Source organism: Lithobates pipiens, unplaced genomic scaffold (genome assembly GCF_037356315.1).
Source record: "Lithobates pipiens isolate NorthernLeopardFrog02 unplaced genomic scaffold, aLitPip1_a1.2 Scaffold_25, whole genome shotgun sequence".
In the NCBI taxonomy this organism is placed as follows: Eukaryota; Metazoa; Chordata; class Amphibia; order Anura; family Ranidae; genus Lithobates; species Lithobates pipiens.
This window is the reverse complement of record NW_027507787.1, coordinates 225,149,879-225,168,747: the sequence shown is the minus strand read 5'-3', so window position 1 is coordinate 225,168,747 and position 18,869 is coordinate 225,149,879. Positions and strand designations below refer to the sequence as shown.

The 18,869-nt window shown below is 42.5% G+C and overlaps 1 protein-coding gene across 1 annotated transcript in view; it reads right to left on the bottom strand.

Moving 5' to 3' along the window:
- Positions 1-18,869, bottom strand: part of LOC143930924 (alpha-2-macroglobulin-like) — a 143,004-nt gene that overhangs the window by 111,906 nt on the left and 12,229 nt on the right. Inside the window, exons 3-8 of the mRNA XM_077455615.1 lie at positions 16,493-16,652; positions 7,446-7,498; positions 6,124-6,144; positions 3,692-3,845; positions 408-492; positions 144-267 (exon numbers count right to left, since the gene is read on the bottom strand). Of these exons, the coding sequence (XP_077311741.1) occupies positions 144-267; positions 408-492; positions 3,692-3,845; positions 6,124-6,144; positions 7,446-7,498; positions 16,493-16,652 (597 nt within the window). The remainder of the gene's footprint in view (positions 1-143; positions 268-407; positions 493-3,691; positions 3,846-6,123; positions 6,145-7,445; positions 7,499-16,492; positions 16,653-18,869) is intronic.

Sequence of the window (18,869 nt, the reverse complement as noted above, 5' to 3'; positions counted from 1 at the left end):
ATGTATAGTTTATTTGGACTGGGAGTCTGTGTCCTCTTACAAAAGATCATATGCTTTACAGATTATCTTTAAAATTGTAAGAGGCTCCCCAGTTTGTTATTCATTGTCCAGCTCAGATCTAGCTGCCATTCTGTGGCACCTACCTTTCCACTGAATTTAGCACAGATCTTGGAATTGGTTTGTGTCCCATGTCTCCACCCATATGAATAATATTGTTGGCACACAGTGGCTGTATAGTTTCCTTGAACTGGCTTCCCATAAGTGTATCTAAAAGATATAACAAAGCATTATTTAGAAAATCGTATGTCATGTGATTTCTTTCTTCCAGTCAACTAAGCAGTATCCGCATTAACCAGAATTTGGTGTCTTCTATGTATCCATTCATCCTTATTGAAGTTCAGACTCACCTTCCACATACGTGAAGTGGGAACTGCTCACTGTTAAACATAACAACCTTGGGGAACCGAAGAGTAACTTCAAACTTTGGAAGAACTGTAGAGGAACATTTGAGTTGGTGATGACTACTGATAAGTAAACCAATCTGTGCAAATTACAATATGATTCAAACTGAAACAACAAGCTTTACGCTGACATTTGGGGATAATAAGTAATTGAATGTATCACAGTTTAGTGCATTTTGGATATGGGTTGTGATGTTGGCAGACATCTTTATTGAGCCTGAAAACAACTTGACCGTCTCCTTCACCAACTAATAATCAGGGGAGAAAAGCATAGGCACTTCCCCTATATATCAGTGCAAAGACTTAAAGTAGATAATATCTGAAAAACATTTTCTTCACTAAAGCACTGTGTGTAAACCACACACTACTATGTTTTCCCATAAAATAGTTTTTTGCATTTAGTGAAAATCTTCCTTTTGGCACACCGATATAGTCACAGTAAAATTCTGAGGATCATATACAGTACCTACTCTACTATAGAATATAAATATATTTTATTTGTTTTGAAAGTCCCTTGTTTTTTATACCATGAGCCCTTGTACACACGGTCGGACATTCTGACAACCAAATCCGTTGGATTTTGTCCGACGGATTTTGTCCGAAACTGTTGCATACACACAGTCGAACAAAGTTGTCGCAAAATCTGATTGTACATAACGTGATGACATTATTTTGTTACAATGGGACACTACGTACAGGCTAGTAGCCAATAGCTTTGGGCTAGGAATTTGGTCTGAGCATGCATGGCACTTTGTCCGTCGGAGTATGTCCAATTGGAACATTTTGTCACAAAATGTTACAGACAAGTTGGAAAACTTGGTCCGTCGGATACTCCAACGGAAATAGTCCGATTGAGACCACACACAGTCGGATTATCCGACAAAACGGTCCGATAGGACACATTCTGTTGGAATCTCCGACCGTGTGTACAAGGGCTGACACATTTCTGGCTTAAACTGGATGTTCCTCAATTATTTAATAATTAAATGTTTTTATGTTTGTGTTGGAGGTCCCTCATTTCTTTATGAAATAAATATTTTTTGCTTGTGTTGGAGGTCCCCTATTTGATTATGGCATAAATATTTCTTGCTTGCTTTGGAAGGGAATGAGGAAGAAACATTACGTCCTAAAGAAACAAGGGACTTTCAACATAAAAATTTCATTATGACATGAATATGTCTTGCTTGAGTTGGAAGTCCCTCTTTTGTGGAGGACATAACTATTTCTTGCTTGGATTGGAAGTCCCACATTTCTATATGGCATAAATATGTCACATTGATACATGACTGGGTGGCATATGCTGGGGTTCTTTCAATAAAGTGGCTTTAATTAATTCATCTTTACACTTTAGAGATTGCACGAAAGGAAAATCCACAGCAAACTACTTTGCAAAGCATCAAACAGACTTCAGGTGAACTTGCTTCTCCATTTAGATTTTCCTCCTTTCTATAACATGCACTCTCTACTTCTCCTTCTCACAGTTGTGTTCTCTCCTTAAACTCTGTTTCCTTCTCCTCTCTTCTCCACCCTACAGCCTGTATATATCATTCTCACTTCTGAGTCTGACTTCTCCTTATTACTGCCCTCATCACCTCTTCCTAATTCTAAACCCACATGCCAATAAGACCTCCAGGGTAATGAGGCATGTCCCTTCATATAAATCCTTGCCCATAGTGCCTCCCTCACCCTTTTGTTGCTTCTCCTAACTTTTGGACATATATCACCAAACACTGGGCCCCCATCATTTAACTGTACCCAATGCACCCATCACCCTGCACCCTCTGGCAGCAGCCGCAATCCACACACATTTAATTTCCATTCCTCTTCTTCCCAAAACCAGCCTCCTCTTCTCCTTCACCTTTTGGAATGGCCGCTCTGCATGCAACAAAATCACCTCTGTCTATGACCTCTTTATCTCTAACTCCTTTAATCTACTGTTGTTACCAAAATCTGGCTTCAGTAATCCAACACTGCTTGGCCTTCTCCGGACTTAAGGGGGGGGGGGGGTTGCTAGGTGTAATCCTGGACACTAAACTATCCTTTCAGTCCCATATACAATCACTGTCCAAAGCCTGCCACCTCAATCAATCTCTGCAATGTCTCCAAAATATGCCCCTTCCTAACCAATGACACCACAAAGCTTCTAAATCACTCTCTTCCTATCTCTCGCCTCAACTACTGCAACTCTCTCCACATTCAATTACCTTTACATAGGCTTTCACCCCTTCAGTCCATCAAGAATTCTTCTGCCATACTCATTCCCTTTACCAACTGTTTAGTGTCTGCTATTCGCCCCCCCCCCCCCCCAAACCCTTTCATTGGCTTCCACTCACCAAGCAAATACAATTAAAATTACTAACAATAACTTAAAAGCCATCTACAATTCTACCCAGCTATATCACTAACCCATCCTCAAAATAGTAGTAACAAAACCACTCTCTTCATTCCTTTTAAGACCTCCTGCTCTCTAGCTCCCTTGCTATCACCTCCAATGCTTGCTTCCAGGACTCCTGAGCCTCTCCCATGAAACTCCCTACCCCAATCTGCAAGACTATCTCCTACTATGTCCACTTTTAGATGATCCCTGAAAATCCTTTTCTTCAGAGAAGCCTATCCGGCTTCCACCTAACAACTGTATTTTCACTTTCTCCATTAGCTTATCTCCCACAGTTAATTCCCTTTGTATCACTTGACCATCCTGTTTAGATTGTAAACTCTAATGAGCAGGGCCCTCAGATTCCTCCTGTATTGAACTGTATTGTAACTGTACTGTCTGCTCTCATGTTGTAAAGTGATGCGCAAATTCTTGATGCTATATAAATCCTAAAAAATAATAATAAGAAAAACTATTTTTGCTTGCGTTGGAAGTCCCTATATTTCTGGTTTGCATTGGAAGTCCAAAATTTCTTAATGACATAACTATTTTTTTTGCCTGTGTTGGAAATCCCTCCTTTTTTTATGGTATAAACATTTTTGTTGAAAGTGCCTCATTTTATAACATACAAATTAAAATGACAAAACAGCATACTCCCATACAAGGAAAGCTTTTAAAATGCATAATTACCCATTTTGAAAATGTGTGATTCACAGGGCTAAGCTTTGACCCAGGTTTGAGATTGTGAAATTTGAGAATCACCAACAGATGAAGGTTTTAATAATTCACTGACTTCTAGAGATAATGACATAACCCAATAGTAATATTTACACAGAGTTGTAGGAAAATTCCTCACCATATTCCTCCACAGAGATGGTATGAACTGTGTCCTTCACCCGGATGGAGTATTCTCCAAGTGTAGGCTCAGAGGAGAGTGGAAGGGAGAGCTCAGCCATTCCATGACTGAGGCTCACATTCAGCCATTGGCCAATACGATTCTTTCCTGGGTCCTTAAAAGAAGACATGGGTTACTTTTAATTTCTTCTATTAAAACTCTTAGTTCTAAGACCACGCTGTCCTGACTTGATGGTTAGCAACACTGAATCATGGGAGATGAAGTTTGGGGAATAAACTTTATCATGGCAGTTAATTGGCTATTGGACTACAATTCCCAATGTGAGCCAGGTATAAAGAAAGAAAGCTGTATTTTCACAGAATGAATACCGCAGATTTTCCTATTTGCTGTGAGGAGATCGATGTGTGTAGATCACTGCTCCTCTGTGCATATCAGCCTGCTACAAGCCTGCGGCTGTGTGCTGGGGACCAGAGTCAGGCAGATCCAGAAGTGAACTGGCATCTGAACAGCGGGACATCTGTTGCTGTATCAGTGGGACTGGTGAGAGGAAACTGGTGCCATTTCCTGTTGCTGCTAGCAGAGACAGAGCTCATAGGGACTGGCCATCTAACTGGCAGCATTACTTACTGCATGCAGACTTTACTGGGACTATACACATGTGCACCAACATAAAGACTGGGCCCCAACACTAGCTGGCTGAAGAACTGGGGCTAAAGACTGTTTACTCAGCTAGCTGCTTCACAAAAATATTGCCTATTGTTCATAGTAAGAGATACCACTTTAATGAGTCTTAAATCTCAGCACTGCCATTCATATAGAGTGCACCCTAAAATGGATATAGCCTACTGTTTACAGAGGAGATATCACTGTTTTCTAATGCCATTACTTATTGCTGATATTATGGATTGCCAGGTGTACTCTGATTTAGCTGTACAGAACTTGATTTTCTATGCTGCTATAGACTAGTAAACATATAGTCAAGTGAACTGTGATTGACCTAATCCTTTACTTGGTCATTTATGTACATACTGCTATTTACAGAAACCCGTAACAATAAATTGGGTTAATTTGCCACTAAGCAGCCTGATGTTTGTTTCTTTATACTGAACCATAGTTGTGTGCAGGATATCTGTATTTGTGCTCCCAGTGGCAGTGCACTGGTGCGTCAGTGGGACTGGCGTCATTCTCAGAGTTGCGGCCGAAGAACAGAGAATGAAGCGGCTCCTGCAGGGGTTGCGTTTTACTGATTTGTGGTATTCCCTATAGGGCATATTGTTGGGATTTCTTATATGCATTATATATGGGGTCAGATATTTCCTTTATTTGTGTGTTACACATTTTCTTTAACCTCATTTTAGCCTAAAGTGACTGACATAGATTTTAAATATGGTGACCATTTTATTATCGTAAAGCTCCAAAGATCAAAATGCACTTGTACTAAAGCAAAAGCACAAGTTATTTCACCTCTTTTTTGAAACATCTTTGACTATGCAGCTCTGACACAAACATGGAGAAACAAAAACTATAACTTTTACTGACTACCAGGGCCGGGACAAGGGGTGGGCAGAAGGGACGGCTGCCCTGGGCACTGTGGTATCATGTGGGGTGAGGGGGGCACCACAAGGAGGTGAGGGGAGGGGATTTGTGTTAGGAGGGGGAATAGAACTGTTTTAGGAGTGAAAATTTGGGGAGGTGTGATAGGAGTGGTGATTTGAGGGTATTTGTGTTGGGAGGGGGATGGGGGAAGAAGATTTGTGCTAAAAGGGGTAATTTTGGGAGATTTGTACTAGAAAAGGTAATATGGTGAGGGGGAGGTTATTTTTTTGGGGATGGCATTTGTGCTAGCAGAGATGATTGGGGGTATTTGGGCTAAGAGTGGAAATTGGGGGAGGGGGAATTGTGATAGGTTGGGTGATTGGGGAGAATTTGTGCCAGGAATGGGATTTGGATTGGGGGTGAGGAATTGTGTTCAGAGAGAACATTTGAGGGGTAGATGAATTGTACTAGCAGGGGGGGGATTATATTTGTGGGGTGGATTTATGCAGGCGGCATATGGGGAAAGAGATGATTTGAGCTGGAGGGGTTGGGTATGGCAAAGATGCTTGCTGGGAAGGGGATTTCAGCAGGGGGCAGATTTGTATTGGGAGGAGGTGGAATTTATGCTTAGGGGGTAAGGATGCAGATTAGTTCTCAATTTTAATTTTTCTTTTTTTCTTTGGGGAGGTTGCTGACATATAATGCTCATGGGGGGGACGCAATTTGGCATGTTCACCCTGGGCTCTGGATGACCCTGTCCCAGTACTGCTGACTACATCTTCAAAAAACAAGTAAACACAAATTAGGAGACAGCATTAACATAAAAGAATGAAATCCTAAATTTAAAATATCATAATGCTATTATTTTTTACTTAAATATGAGTTAAATATTTTACCTGCAGTTCTACGACTGGAAGCTAAAAAAAAAAAAGAAAGACAAAAGAAAGATATTTAAAATTATAAATACAAATTTTAACTCCTATTTGCATTAGCCTTTTTTATAGGTAACTGATTTCTTTAAGGTTGTAATATTATTTTATTAATATGGTTTTCATTATTTTAATAACTATAAACTGCTTTTATTTATTTTTTTACATTTTATTGGGAGTACCTTAATAATATTATGGGTTAATTTATCCTTTTTACTGAAGATTCACACAATGTTCACCCAATTTCAAAAATGTTCTAATTAGATCTAATATGTAAAATGTGTGACCATGGGTGAAAGTTGTGTGAAGCTTGGATGAAATAAAATAGAGCTTTGTGTCTGCCAGTAGTTTCAACTATTTTTCCTTTATTTCTAAAAGAAATGTTGGACTAAATTCAAAGCAAACCCGTGCTTTGTCCATTCAGTGTAGACATGTGCACTGCTGAAAAATGTGTTCTTTTTAGTTTCATTCGTCTTTATTTTTATTTTCTTTTTTATTTTTGGGGGACATTCGTTATGATTGCAATTTGTTAATGTGTAAGTGCATAAATTAGAAAATTTCTAAATTTCTAAATTTGTAAATTAAAAAATTCAACACTCACTGATCCGCTGATTTTTTCAGACCGGTTTTGGGCCAAAACTTGAGTTGCATACACACGGTCGCACAAAGTTGGCAGAAAATCCGATCGCTCTGAACGTGGTGACGTAAAACACATACAACGGGACTATAAACGGGCCAGTAGCCAATAGCTTTCATCTCTTAATTTATTCTGAGCATGCGTGGCACTTTGTCCGTCTGGAATTGTCTATACACGATCGGAATTTAAACGTTCGGATTTTGTTGTCGGAAAATTTTAGATCCAGCTCTCAAACTTTGTGTGTCGGAAATTCCGAAGGGAAAAAGTCAGATGGAGCCCACACATGATTGGATTTTCTGACAACAATCTCCGATCACACTTTTTCCCCCGGAAAGTCGGACTGTGTGTACAGGGCATTAGTGTCATAGTTACAGGAAGAGTTGCTTTAGGTTAGGGTATCACTTATTGTTGAGAGTTTGTTCAAATCTTTCCCAACATAATGTGTCTCAGTGCTGCAGGAAATTGGGTCTATGTTTATGAATATAGTGACTAAAAGTCCAGAAGCCCCGAGCAGATGATGACTGCTTTTGCTGTCAGTTACCTGGTGCTGCTGCTTTTATTTTAACTGTTTCCTTCTAAATACAGGTTCACTTTAAACTGTCATCTAATACTTTTTCTTGGACAAATTAAAAAGCAAACCTTACATACTTACCACAATGTCTTTGGGTTGAAGATCTTCATTTATAGATAGAATTCTGAACTTAACTGCAAAATACAAATTTAATATGTTGTTTTTATGCTTTCATTCTAATCTTAGAGGTTTTTTTTATTAATGTATTAAAAAAGTTCTGTTTTGTATCTTAGATCTTTAAATAACGTAATTCTATGTATAATTTGTAATTATACATGTACAGCCATATTTGCATTATATATATATATATATATATATATATATATATATGCAGTCTTTGCTTCCCACTTTGCGGTGCTTTGTGCTTCATTACTCCTGTCCATGAAGCACGTCTACGAGTTGGTCAATTCTATAAAAACAATGCTCTCCCCAGGTAACTGATAATCGTATAACAGAAGTTCAGCAGTTAAGCCTTGTACACATGGGCAGAATGTCAGGGGACATTTGCCGGTTAAAAAACCCACCAAAAAAACAGTCGTCATTCTGCCAAAAGTGCAGCGCTATAAAATTAAAATTAGTTGATACAGATGTGCATGTACTAAAACTGGATATTAAAATGCAAAAGTACAAATATTAACCATGATTTTTAACATTAATCATGCAAAATCAATACAGTGCACAACATAAATTATGAAATTAAAATCCAATACATCATGAAATGCACAAGATAAACATAACTATATAATTCAGTGACTTGAGTTCATGGATTAAGATGTGGAATTCCCTTCCAGGCAGTGGTCTCAGTGGGGGGCATCGATAGCTTCAAGAAACTATTAGATAAGCACCTGAACGAACACAACATACAGGGATATACAATGTAATACTGATGTAGCGGATGACATTTGGGGTCAAATGTCACACACATTGTAAATTTAGTTTTTGGTCTCAGGACAATAAAGGTTCTGAGGGTTAATTATGTAGGTAGGCCTTAACACCAGTCTGGGCAGGCTATGTTTGAAGGTTCTGCCTGGTCATGTGAACGGTGAGGGGCACATGACAGGCCAGAATCAAGTCTGGTTGGATGTTTGGGTATCGGTCCTCTCAAAGCCAATCAGCGGGAGTGCCGGGGGCCCCCTGAGGAGTCTGGGAGGGGGTACTTAAGCGGGTGTGGGTCTCGTGTTCGGGGTTTCCGGAGTTGTTCAAGAGACCCGTGTGGTCTAGTCTGGTTCCAGGACCAGGGTAGCAGAAAAATTGGGCTGATGGCACTGGTGCTGGTGCCACCACACTGCAACCTCTCCCATATACTCTAGTTTTATTGCAGGAATTAGCCCTGCTGTAAAGCATTGCATCAAAAATTGTAATTAAATGCCCCTGTTAAACAGGGGCAGAAAAATTGGGCCTTAGGCACTGGTGCTGGTGCCACGAAAACTGCAACCTCTCCCATATACTCTAGTTTTATTGCAGGAATTAGCCCTGCTGCAAAACATTGCATCAAAAATTGTAATTAAACGCCCCTGTTATACAGGGGCAGAAAAATTGGGCTGATGGCATCACCCAGAACCAGAAATGTTCTTCCAACATATCAGAGGAGGAGGAAGAGGATAGACAATCAACATAACAGGACAGTCACTCAGCATCAGCATAGGCAGTCTTGAAGGGATGTGATATTTAAAAAAAAATTATTCGGTTACATCAGCTTCAGGTGCTTGGTAGCTGTGGGTTATCCAAGACTGATTCATCTTGATGAAGGTCAGTCGATCAACTGATTCAGTGGACAGGCGCACCCTGTAATCGGTAACAAAGCCACCAGCAGCACTGAAGGTGCGTTCCGAAAGAACGCTGGATGCAGGACAGGCCAGTAGCTCAATTGCATACTGTGCAAGCTCTGGCCAGTGATCCATCCTCAAGACCCAGTAAGCCAGAGGATTTTTGGTGGGAAAGGTGTCCAAGTCTGACCTTGCCCCTAGGTATTCCTGCACCATGTAAATCAGACGCTGGCGATGGTTGCTGGAATCGATCATACCTTGGGGCTGCGGACTAAAAAATTGTCTGAAAGCATCAGTCAGACGGCCACCTTCTCCACCGCTCCTTCTGACCGATGCCTCAGCAACACGTTGTCCAGGACCAGGAGTTTGTAACCTCCCAGTCTGTGGGAACGTGTTGCACAGACCTTTCTGCAAGGCCTCCCGGAGATGTCTCATCCTCTGCTCCCTCTGCAATGGCAAGATAAGGTCGGCAACCTTACCCTTGTACCGTGGATCAAGGAGAGTGGCCAGCCAGTAATGGTCCCTCTCCTTGATCCGAAGAATACGAGGATCCTTCCGCAGGCTTTGCAGGATCAGGGAGGCCATGCAGGGTAAGGTTAGCTGAGGCATTCGGTCCGGAGTCCTCTGCGTCACTAAGGACAACATGATCCGCAGCTACCTCCTCCCAGCCACGTACAAGTCCACGGGTTTCTTAGGACTGTAAATCATCCCTACAAGACTGCTGCTGCTGATGCTGAGTGCCAGTCTCCACCTCCATGCTGACACAATCATCCTCCTCCTCCTCTTCCTCCTCCTCATCCTCTTCCTGTGTGATGGGTGGCACAGCAGGAACACTGTCTGGATAAAGGGGGCCTTGAGAGGCAAGGAAGTCCTCCTCTTCCTGCCTCTGTTCTGCCTCAAGTGCCCTGTCCATTATTCCACGCAGCGTATGCTCCAAGAGGTGGACAAGAGGTACAGTGTCACTGATGCATGCACTGTCACTGCTCACCATCCTTGTGGCCTCCTCAAACGGTGACAGGACAGTGCATGCATCCCTGATCATGCCCCACTGGCTTGATGAGAAAAAACCAAGCTCCCCTGACCCTGTCCTGGTGCCGTAGTCGCACAGGTACTCATTGATGGCCCTCTTCTGCATGTGCAGCCGCTGCAGCATGGCCAACGTTGAGTTCCACCTGGTGGGCATGTCACATATAAGGTGGTTCTTGGGCAGGTTCAGCTCCTTTTGGAGCTCAGCCAGCCGAGCACAGGCATTAAATGATCGGCGGAAATGCACACAGACTTTCCTGGCCTGCTTCAGGACATCCTGTAAGCCCGGATACCTGCCCAAGAACCGCTGCACCACCAGGTTAAGGACGTGAGCTACACAGGGCACATGGGTCAGTTGTCCCTGTCGGAGGGCGGAGAGGAGGTTGGTGCCATTGTCACAAACCACCATTCCTGGCTTAAGCTGGCGTGGCGTCAACCACCTCTCGGCCTGCCCCTGCAGAGCTGACAAAACATCCGCCCCAGTGTGGCTCCTGTCCCCCAAACAAACCAGCACGGCATGGCATTGTTTTGCCTGCGTACTTGCGTAGCCCCTGGAATGCCTACGGAGCACCGCTGGTTCTGAGGACAGAGCACTGGAAGAGGCCATGGAGGAAGAAGAAGAGGAGGGAGTGGAGGAGAGAGGTGTGTCACAACCAATAGTAGCATTTTGGAGGAGTGGTGGCGGAACAACCTCCAACACTACTGCACCTTGTCCTGCATCCTTCCCAGCTGCCAGAAGAGTGACCCAATGGGCCGTGAAAGATAGGTAACGTCCCTGTCCATGCCTGCTGGACCATGAGTCAGCGGTAATATGCACCTTACCGCTGACCGCCCTGTCCAGCGAGGCAAGGAAATTGCCTTCCACATGCCGGTAGAGAGCCGGAATCGCCTTCAGTGAGAAAAAGTGGCGTTTGGGGACCTGCCACTGAGGAACTGCACATTGTACAAAATCACGGAAGGGGGCCGAGTCTACCAACTGAAAAGGCAGCAGTTGAAGTGCTAGCAATTTAGCCAAGCTAGCATTCAACCGCTGGGCATGTGGATGGCTGGGAGTGAACTTCTTTCGCCGGTCCAGCAGCTGGGGCAGGGACATTTGCCTGCTATAATCGGACCTGGGTGTACTGCTAGCAGAGTGCCCGGAAGCACTTGGCTGTGACACACCTAATTCTACACCTTCATTCCTCTCACAGCAGGTTTCAGAGAGGACTGAAGGTCTAGTGGGGTTGGAGATGCCAGCTGATGCGGAGCAAGGAGAGGTCCGCTTTGTTCTTTGGTGTGGGTCTTTGAGGTACGCTTGCCAACGAGCTGCATGGCAGGTCAACATATGTCTGGTCAAGCATGTGGTGCCCAAGCGGCTGATGTTTTGGCCACGCGAGATACGCTTGAGACATATGTTGCAAATGGCAGTAGTGCGATCTGATGCACTCGTCTCAAAAAAGGCCCACACCAAAGAACTTTTAGAATAATGCGCAGAGGCAGCGCCCTGCACAGGCGGAGCTCTGCGGTGTGATTCAGTCAGTGTGCTGCCCCTAAGCTGGCCCCCGGAGGGCATCCTGCCTCGTTGGACATGTGCCTCCTCCTCCTCCTCCTCCTCCTCCTCCTCTCTCCTACCAGGCACCCACGTGGAGTCAGTGCCCTCATCATCCCCTCCCTCTTCATCGCTGTAGAAAACCTGGCAGTATGCTGCAGCTTGTGGAACATGACTGCCAGATTGCTGTCCTTCTTGAGCATCCCCTCTCTCTGCATTCACGCTACTGCCTTCCTCTAGCTGAGTATCATCATCAGAGTCTACAAAACACTGGGCATCCTCCTGGAGCATGTACCCAACACTGTGCTCAAAGAGTTCAGGAGACTCCTCAGGAGGACATGGTGGGTCTAGGGAAGGAGTCACTGATGATGACATTTAGACGAGGGAAGACGATGCGTTGGCAGCTGCTTTGCTAGTACCCTGAGACTGGGTGAGAGAGGATGAGGAGGATGAAGAGGGCTTGGTCATCCACTCTACCAAGTCATTGGCATGTTGCGGCTCAACATGTCCAGCTGCCGAATAGAAGGACAAGCGTGTCCTATGGCCACGTGCTGATGATGACGATGCACCGCATCCACGACCAGCACTAGACACAGAGCCTGCTTGCCCTCTTTTATTGGCTCGCGCCTGTCTGCCTCTCCTTGCTGGCCTTCCAGACATGGTAATGGCCTGAAGGGGGTTGGGTAAAACAGCAATTGGGTAGTGTATATTGTGCTGGAGGCACATAACACCCACTAACTCCTGCAGATGCCTTTATTATAGAACACCAGCAATAAAGGGTAGATAAAGGGGTATACTGTACTGGAGGCACACAACACCCACTAAGCCCTGCAGATGGCTCTTTTAGAGAACAGCAATAAAGGGTAGATACAGGTGTATATTGTGCTGGAGGCACACAACACCCACTTACTCCTGCAGATGCCTTTATTACAGAACACCAGCAATAAAGGGTAAATACAGATGTATACTGTGCTGTGCTGGAGGCACACACAACTTCAAATAACTCCTGTAGATGGCAGATGGCTCAAATAGAAAAGAGCTATGTAGGTGGATATAGCGGTGTGTACTGGGTACAGAGAACGCAGACAGCACGCACAAGCTCCTAACACTGACTGCAAGCTCTATTATAAAAGATAGATATATCGCTAGCTATATAGGTGAGGTGAATATAGCGGTGTATACTGCGGTCAGGGCACGCAGACAACAACCACTACAGAAGAGCAAGATCGAAAAGTTGGCCGATAACGATCGGTGTATACTGTGTTGAAGGTACACAGAACACCCACTAACTGCTTCAGACGCCAACACACTACACAAGGCCGCCGCGCTGGCGGCCTTTTATAGTGTGGGGCATGTACTACACAGCCTGAGCTATGATTGGCCACAGGCATCCTGCCTGTGGCCAATCATGGCTCTCCTCGCTGCCGGCGCTGTGATTGGTCAAGCATGCGGGGTCACAGTGCATGCTTGGCCAATCATGAGCCAGCAATGCACTGCGCCATCGCAGTGCATTGTGGGCCGTGAGCGCCACACGAATTTGGCACGAACGGCCAATAACGGGCGAACAGCTGATGTTCAAGTCGAACGTATGTTCGACTCGAACACGAAGCTCATCCCTAATGCTGAGTCCGGTCTTTCCAGGGCCAAGAACATCGAAATCCATGAACTCAAGTCACTTATGAATTATATAGATATGTGTATTTTGTGCACTTCATGATGCATTGGACTTTCATTCCATCATTTTTGTTGTGCACCATATTGATTTTATATGATACATGTTAATAATCACGATTAATATTTGCACGTTTGCACTTTAATATCCAGTTTTGGTACATGCATATCTGTATCAACTAATTTTAATTTTATAGCGTTGTTTTTACAATAGCGCCAATATTTCTCCTATTTTATTTTTTGCCCAAGTGTATTTCGGTCTGTCGAAAGGCAACTTCTGTCAGACGCATATGGTGGAAAACCAGCAGCCGACCAACTCCTGATCCTGATCAGAGTGTTCTGGCTGGGGGGGGTGTCCCCCCCTCCCTGTCAGAACACAACAGCTGAGCGGGGGAAATCACTGAACTAACCTTGCATAGTTAGTACAGCGGCTCTGACTGGAGCTGTCAGTTTTTTTTAAACCCACTGGGGTTGAACAAAAAAAAAAAGAATAGTGTATAACTGACTCTAGAAGGAGTTATTTCAGTGGATAAGCTTTCCCGCCTCTATTGCAAACTCTACAAATCTCCCAATGACAACATTTCCAAAAGTCATCAAGTATTTTCAAAATGTTCAAAGGGGTGCTTAGGAAAACATACTATTTTGGTATTGGAGCCTACATCACAGATGTGATTTTGTAGTTTGACTATACTGTAGTGCTGTAGTGTATTGTGAGTGTAATATATATATATACATATATATATATATATATATATATATATATATATATATATACACACGCACACACGCACACACACAATGCAGTGTGAAAAAGTATTTGTATAAAAAAGACTTTTTATTTTTTTTGCCTATTTTTTTACACTTTATTATTAAACAAAGATAACCTGAGTAAATACAAAATGCAGTTTTTAAATGATGGTTTCATTTATTAAGGCAAAAAAGCTGTCCAAACCTGCCTGGCTTTATGGGAAAAAGTAATTGCCCCCTAAACCTAACAACTGATTGTGCCACCCTAGGGGGCAACAACTGCAATCAAGCATTTGCGATAACTGGCAATGAGTCTTTCACATTGCTGTGGAGCAATTTTGGCCCACTCTTCTTTGGAGAATTGTTTTAATTCAGCCACATCGGAGGGTTTTTCAGCATGAACAGCCTGTGTAAAGTCATGATACAACATCTCAATTAGATTTAAGTCATAGCTTTGACTAGGCCACTCCAAAACCTAAATTTTGCTTTGTTTGAACCATTTGGAGGTGGGGTTGCTGTTGTGTTTAGGATCATTGTCCTGCTGCATAACCCAAATGCACTGGAGCTTGAGGTCACCAACTGATAGCCAGACATTCTCCTTTAGGATTTTCCGGTAGAGCTCAGAATTTATCATTCCATCAATTATGGTAAGTCGTCCAGGTCCTAAAGCTGTGAAGCAGCCCCAAACCATCACGCTACCTCCACCATGTCTGACTGTTGGTATGATGTTCTTGTTAGCTGTATTAGTTTTATGCCAGATGTAACGGGACACACCTTCTAAAAAGTTAATTTTTTGTCTCATCGGTCCACAGAATATTTGTCTAAAAATCTTGGGGATAATCAAGATGTTTTTTGGTAAATGTGAGATGAGCCTTTCTGTTCTCTCTGGTCAGCAGTGGCTTTGGCCTTGAAACTCTCCCATGGATGCCATTTTTTTGCCAGTCTCTTTCTTATTGTTAAATCATGAACACCGATCTTACCTGAGGCAAGTGAGGCCTGTAGTTCTTTAGATGTTGTTCTAGGTTCTTTTATGACCTCCTGGATGAGTCGTCGTCATGCTCTTGGAGTCATTTTTGTAGGCCGGCCACTCCTGGGAAGGTTCACCACTGTTCCAAGTTATCTCCATTTGTGGATAATGGTTCTCCTCATGGTTCGTTGTAGTTCCAAAGCCTTAGCAATGGCTTTGAAACCCTTCCTAGACCGACACATTGTACATTATTTTGTTTCTAATCTGTTCTTGAATTGTTTTAGATTGTGGCATGATGTGTATCTTTCTGTGATCTGTTAACGTGCTTCACTTTGTCAGACAGCTTCTATTTATGTGATTTCTTGATTCAACAGGTCTGGCAGTAATCAGGCCTGGGTGTGGCAAGTGAGATTGAACTCAGCTTTCCAAAAAATTGTGGTTAATCACAGTTCATTCATGATTCAGCATGGTAGGGGGGGTGAATTACTTTTTCACATAGGGCCAGGCAAGTTTGAACAGCTTTTTTCCATTAATAAACAAAATAATACATTTAAAAACTGCATCTTGGATTTACTAGGTTTACTTTGTGTAATGTGATTAATTTAAGTGTGAGAAATATGCAAAAAAAAGAAAATCAGGAAGGGGGCAAATACTTATTCACAGCACTGTACATATACACACACATACATACATACATATTGGACACGCCAGTAACAAGTCAATTTTACACATCAAAAGGACTAACTATGTTTATTCAGATACCTTACCTTGGTATTTTGGGAATAACCTTTCTATCTAATTAGACATTTCAAAGGAGATTATCTACAGGGGGTTGTAAAATGCAGAATTCCTACTTAGACTTTAATTGCTATTTCCAGTAATTATAAATGAAGTCTTTTCATGTTAAGATTAAAAGTGTTTTGTCAGCCAATCTGAATCCCTCCAGCTTTGCTTACTGATAGTAAACTGTATTAGGGACGGTTCTTTTGGGTGAGTTATGACATGAGAAGTTGGGCTCTCTCAAGGTGTCTGATGGTTGCATGAATGTTCTGAGTATCCTGTACCCTGTCCATCTATCCTGTCTGTACCTCTGTCATCTGTTCTGAAGTCCAATAAATGTCTCTCTTTGGATGAACCAAGTTGCTGCAGGAAAATTATTTTTTTGGATTAGAGGCGTTGGGCGTTCAAAATCGGCTAGCGAACACTTGCCGCAACAATAATTATAAACCCTCACCCATATGTCACAATGCATACTATTAGTTTTATAATAATAAAGTAAGTACTAGGCTAGACTATGACTAGGTCACTCCCAGTATTTCCTGCATGGCACTTTTTCTGGTTGATTTTAATTATTGCCTAGAATTTCTTTTCAAATATGAATTTATAACTTGCCAGAAGACCCCCTTATTGACTAAACAGTTACCCGTTTGTCCCGGCTTGTACACAGCTTTGTCTGACTGAATCAGAAGGTTGGATCTTGTCTTCTTCACCAGAACTTTACTTTTCTTCACTATAGATTGCCCAGCGTTTTCGATGGAGATGCTCAACGTGCCAACCACTTCCATCTGTTCAGGTGTGGGAACCTAAGCAAGAAAGCATAAAACATACTACAGTGTAAAAGACAGCACAGACATTCAAGTGTCCAAAGGGTTGATTTACTTAAAGAGGAAGTAAACCCTGATGGGTTTACTTCCTCTTTCATTCCCTGCAAAGGCAAAGCATAATGGACTACTATGCATCGCATCGCATAGTAGTCCATTATGTGTCACTTACTTGACACAGGAGCCAGCGAAGTCACCGATGTCCCCTGTAGTCCGGCGCATCCATCCTCTCGGTGGGGTCTCGCAGCTCCGCTGCTGTCATTCGGCGAAGCCGCGATGACTTCACTCCCGCGCATGCGCACGAGAGCTGACACGCGCGGCATCTCTGTCGTTGACGGTGCCACACTCAGTGCGCCTGCGCACCGCTGTCTATGGCGCATGTGCCGTAGACAGCGGTGGCTGTCTTCGGGCAAATATCTCCTAAACCGTATAGGTTTAGGAGATATTTCTTGGACCTACAGGTAAGCCTTAATCTAGGCTTACCTGTAGGTCAAAGTGTGTTGTAAGGGTTTACAACCACTTTAAAGTGGTTGTAAAGTCAGAAGAGAAGGATTTGTTATCTTAATGCATTCTCTGCATTAAAATAAAAAGCCTTCTGAGTGAAGCAGCCAGCCCCCTAATATTTACCTGAGCCCCATCCCTATCCAGCAATGTCCACCAGTGTCTCAGCCGTCCGAGATCTCCCCTCCTGATTGGCTGAAACACAGCATCAGTGCTATTGGCTACCGCTGCTGTCAATCAAAGTCAGCTAGCCAATAAGGGGAGACAGGGGGCGGGGATCTGTGTCTGAACGGATACACAGAGTTGTGACTCAGCTCGTGTGCCCCCATAGCAAGCTGCTTGTTGTGAGGGACACTCAACAAGAGGGAGGGGCCAGGATCACAGAAGAGGGACCCGAGAAGAGGATGATCTGGGCTTCTCTGTGCAAATCCACTGCAACAGAGAAGGTAAGTATAATATGTTTATTATTTTTATAAGTAGAAACAACTAAACTTTACAATCACTTTAAGACAAACAGGCTGTTCATTTTGCAAGGTAATTATCCCCAGAGGTTAGAGAATTAGGTGACTGCTGTTTTGCATTTTTCAATCAGGTGTAAGCAAAAATTCTGTTTTTTATTTTACTTGCACGTGATTTGCCACATTCACTTAGCTCTAGGCAAAACTACCGACATACATGAGAATATGCAACCGTGCTGGTTATGTGAACATACAAGTAGGGAGCTGCATTGTATTTTCTTGTCATGTAAGAATATCAGAAACTTCTGAACAAAATCACAACCATAATGCAGGAAGTTACCAAAAACACAATACTGGATGAACCGGCCTTCTTGCTACTTTTGACTTTCAGGACAAATGTACCAAAAATCAGTTATCATACATATCTTTAGTCTGAGTGAGAATATTACCTAATACCTAGAAAAAAAATGTTCCTTCTATTTCTATTTGGCAGCACAGAATCAAAGAGATCAAAGAAATGCAAGACTTGGCATTTTATTTAACCACTTCAGTGCCAGAAGGTTTCACCCCCTTCCTGACCAGAGTATTTTTTTGCAATTTGGCACTGCGCTATTTTAACTGGTAACTGTGTAGTCATGCGACTCTGTACCCAAATAAAATTGATGTCCTTTTTTTCCCACAAATAGAGCTTTCTTTTGGTTGTATTTGATTACCTCTGCTGTTTTTATTTTTTGCGCCATAAACAAAAAAATGCAGACAATTTTTTTTTATAATTTATATATATATATATATATATATATATATATATATATATATATATATATATATATATATATATATATATATATATATATATATATATATATATATTTATTTGTATTTATTTTTTTACTTTCTGCTAAAAAAAATGTAAAGAATATAATTTCCTCGACAATTTAGACCAATGTCTATTCTGGTATTTAAAAAAATCCAATAAGTGTATATTTGTGGGCTTGCGCGTCCCCAAACTATGGGATATTTTTATGGCATTTTTATTTTTATTTTTGGGGACCAGTGACACCAATACAGTGATAAGTGCTAAAAAATAAAAAATAAAATAATAAAAAAAATGCAGTCATTGTACTAATGACACTGGCTGGAAAAGGGGCTAACATCAGGGGAGATCAAAGGGTTAAATGTGTGCTTGCTAACTGTGTGGGGGAGGTGCTTTGACTGGGGGAAGAGAGAGATCTGTGTTCCT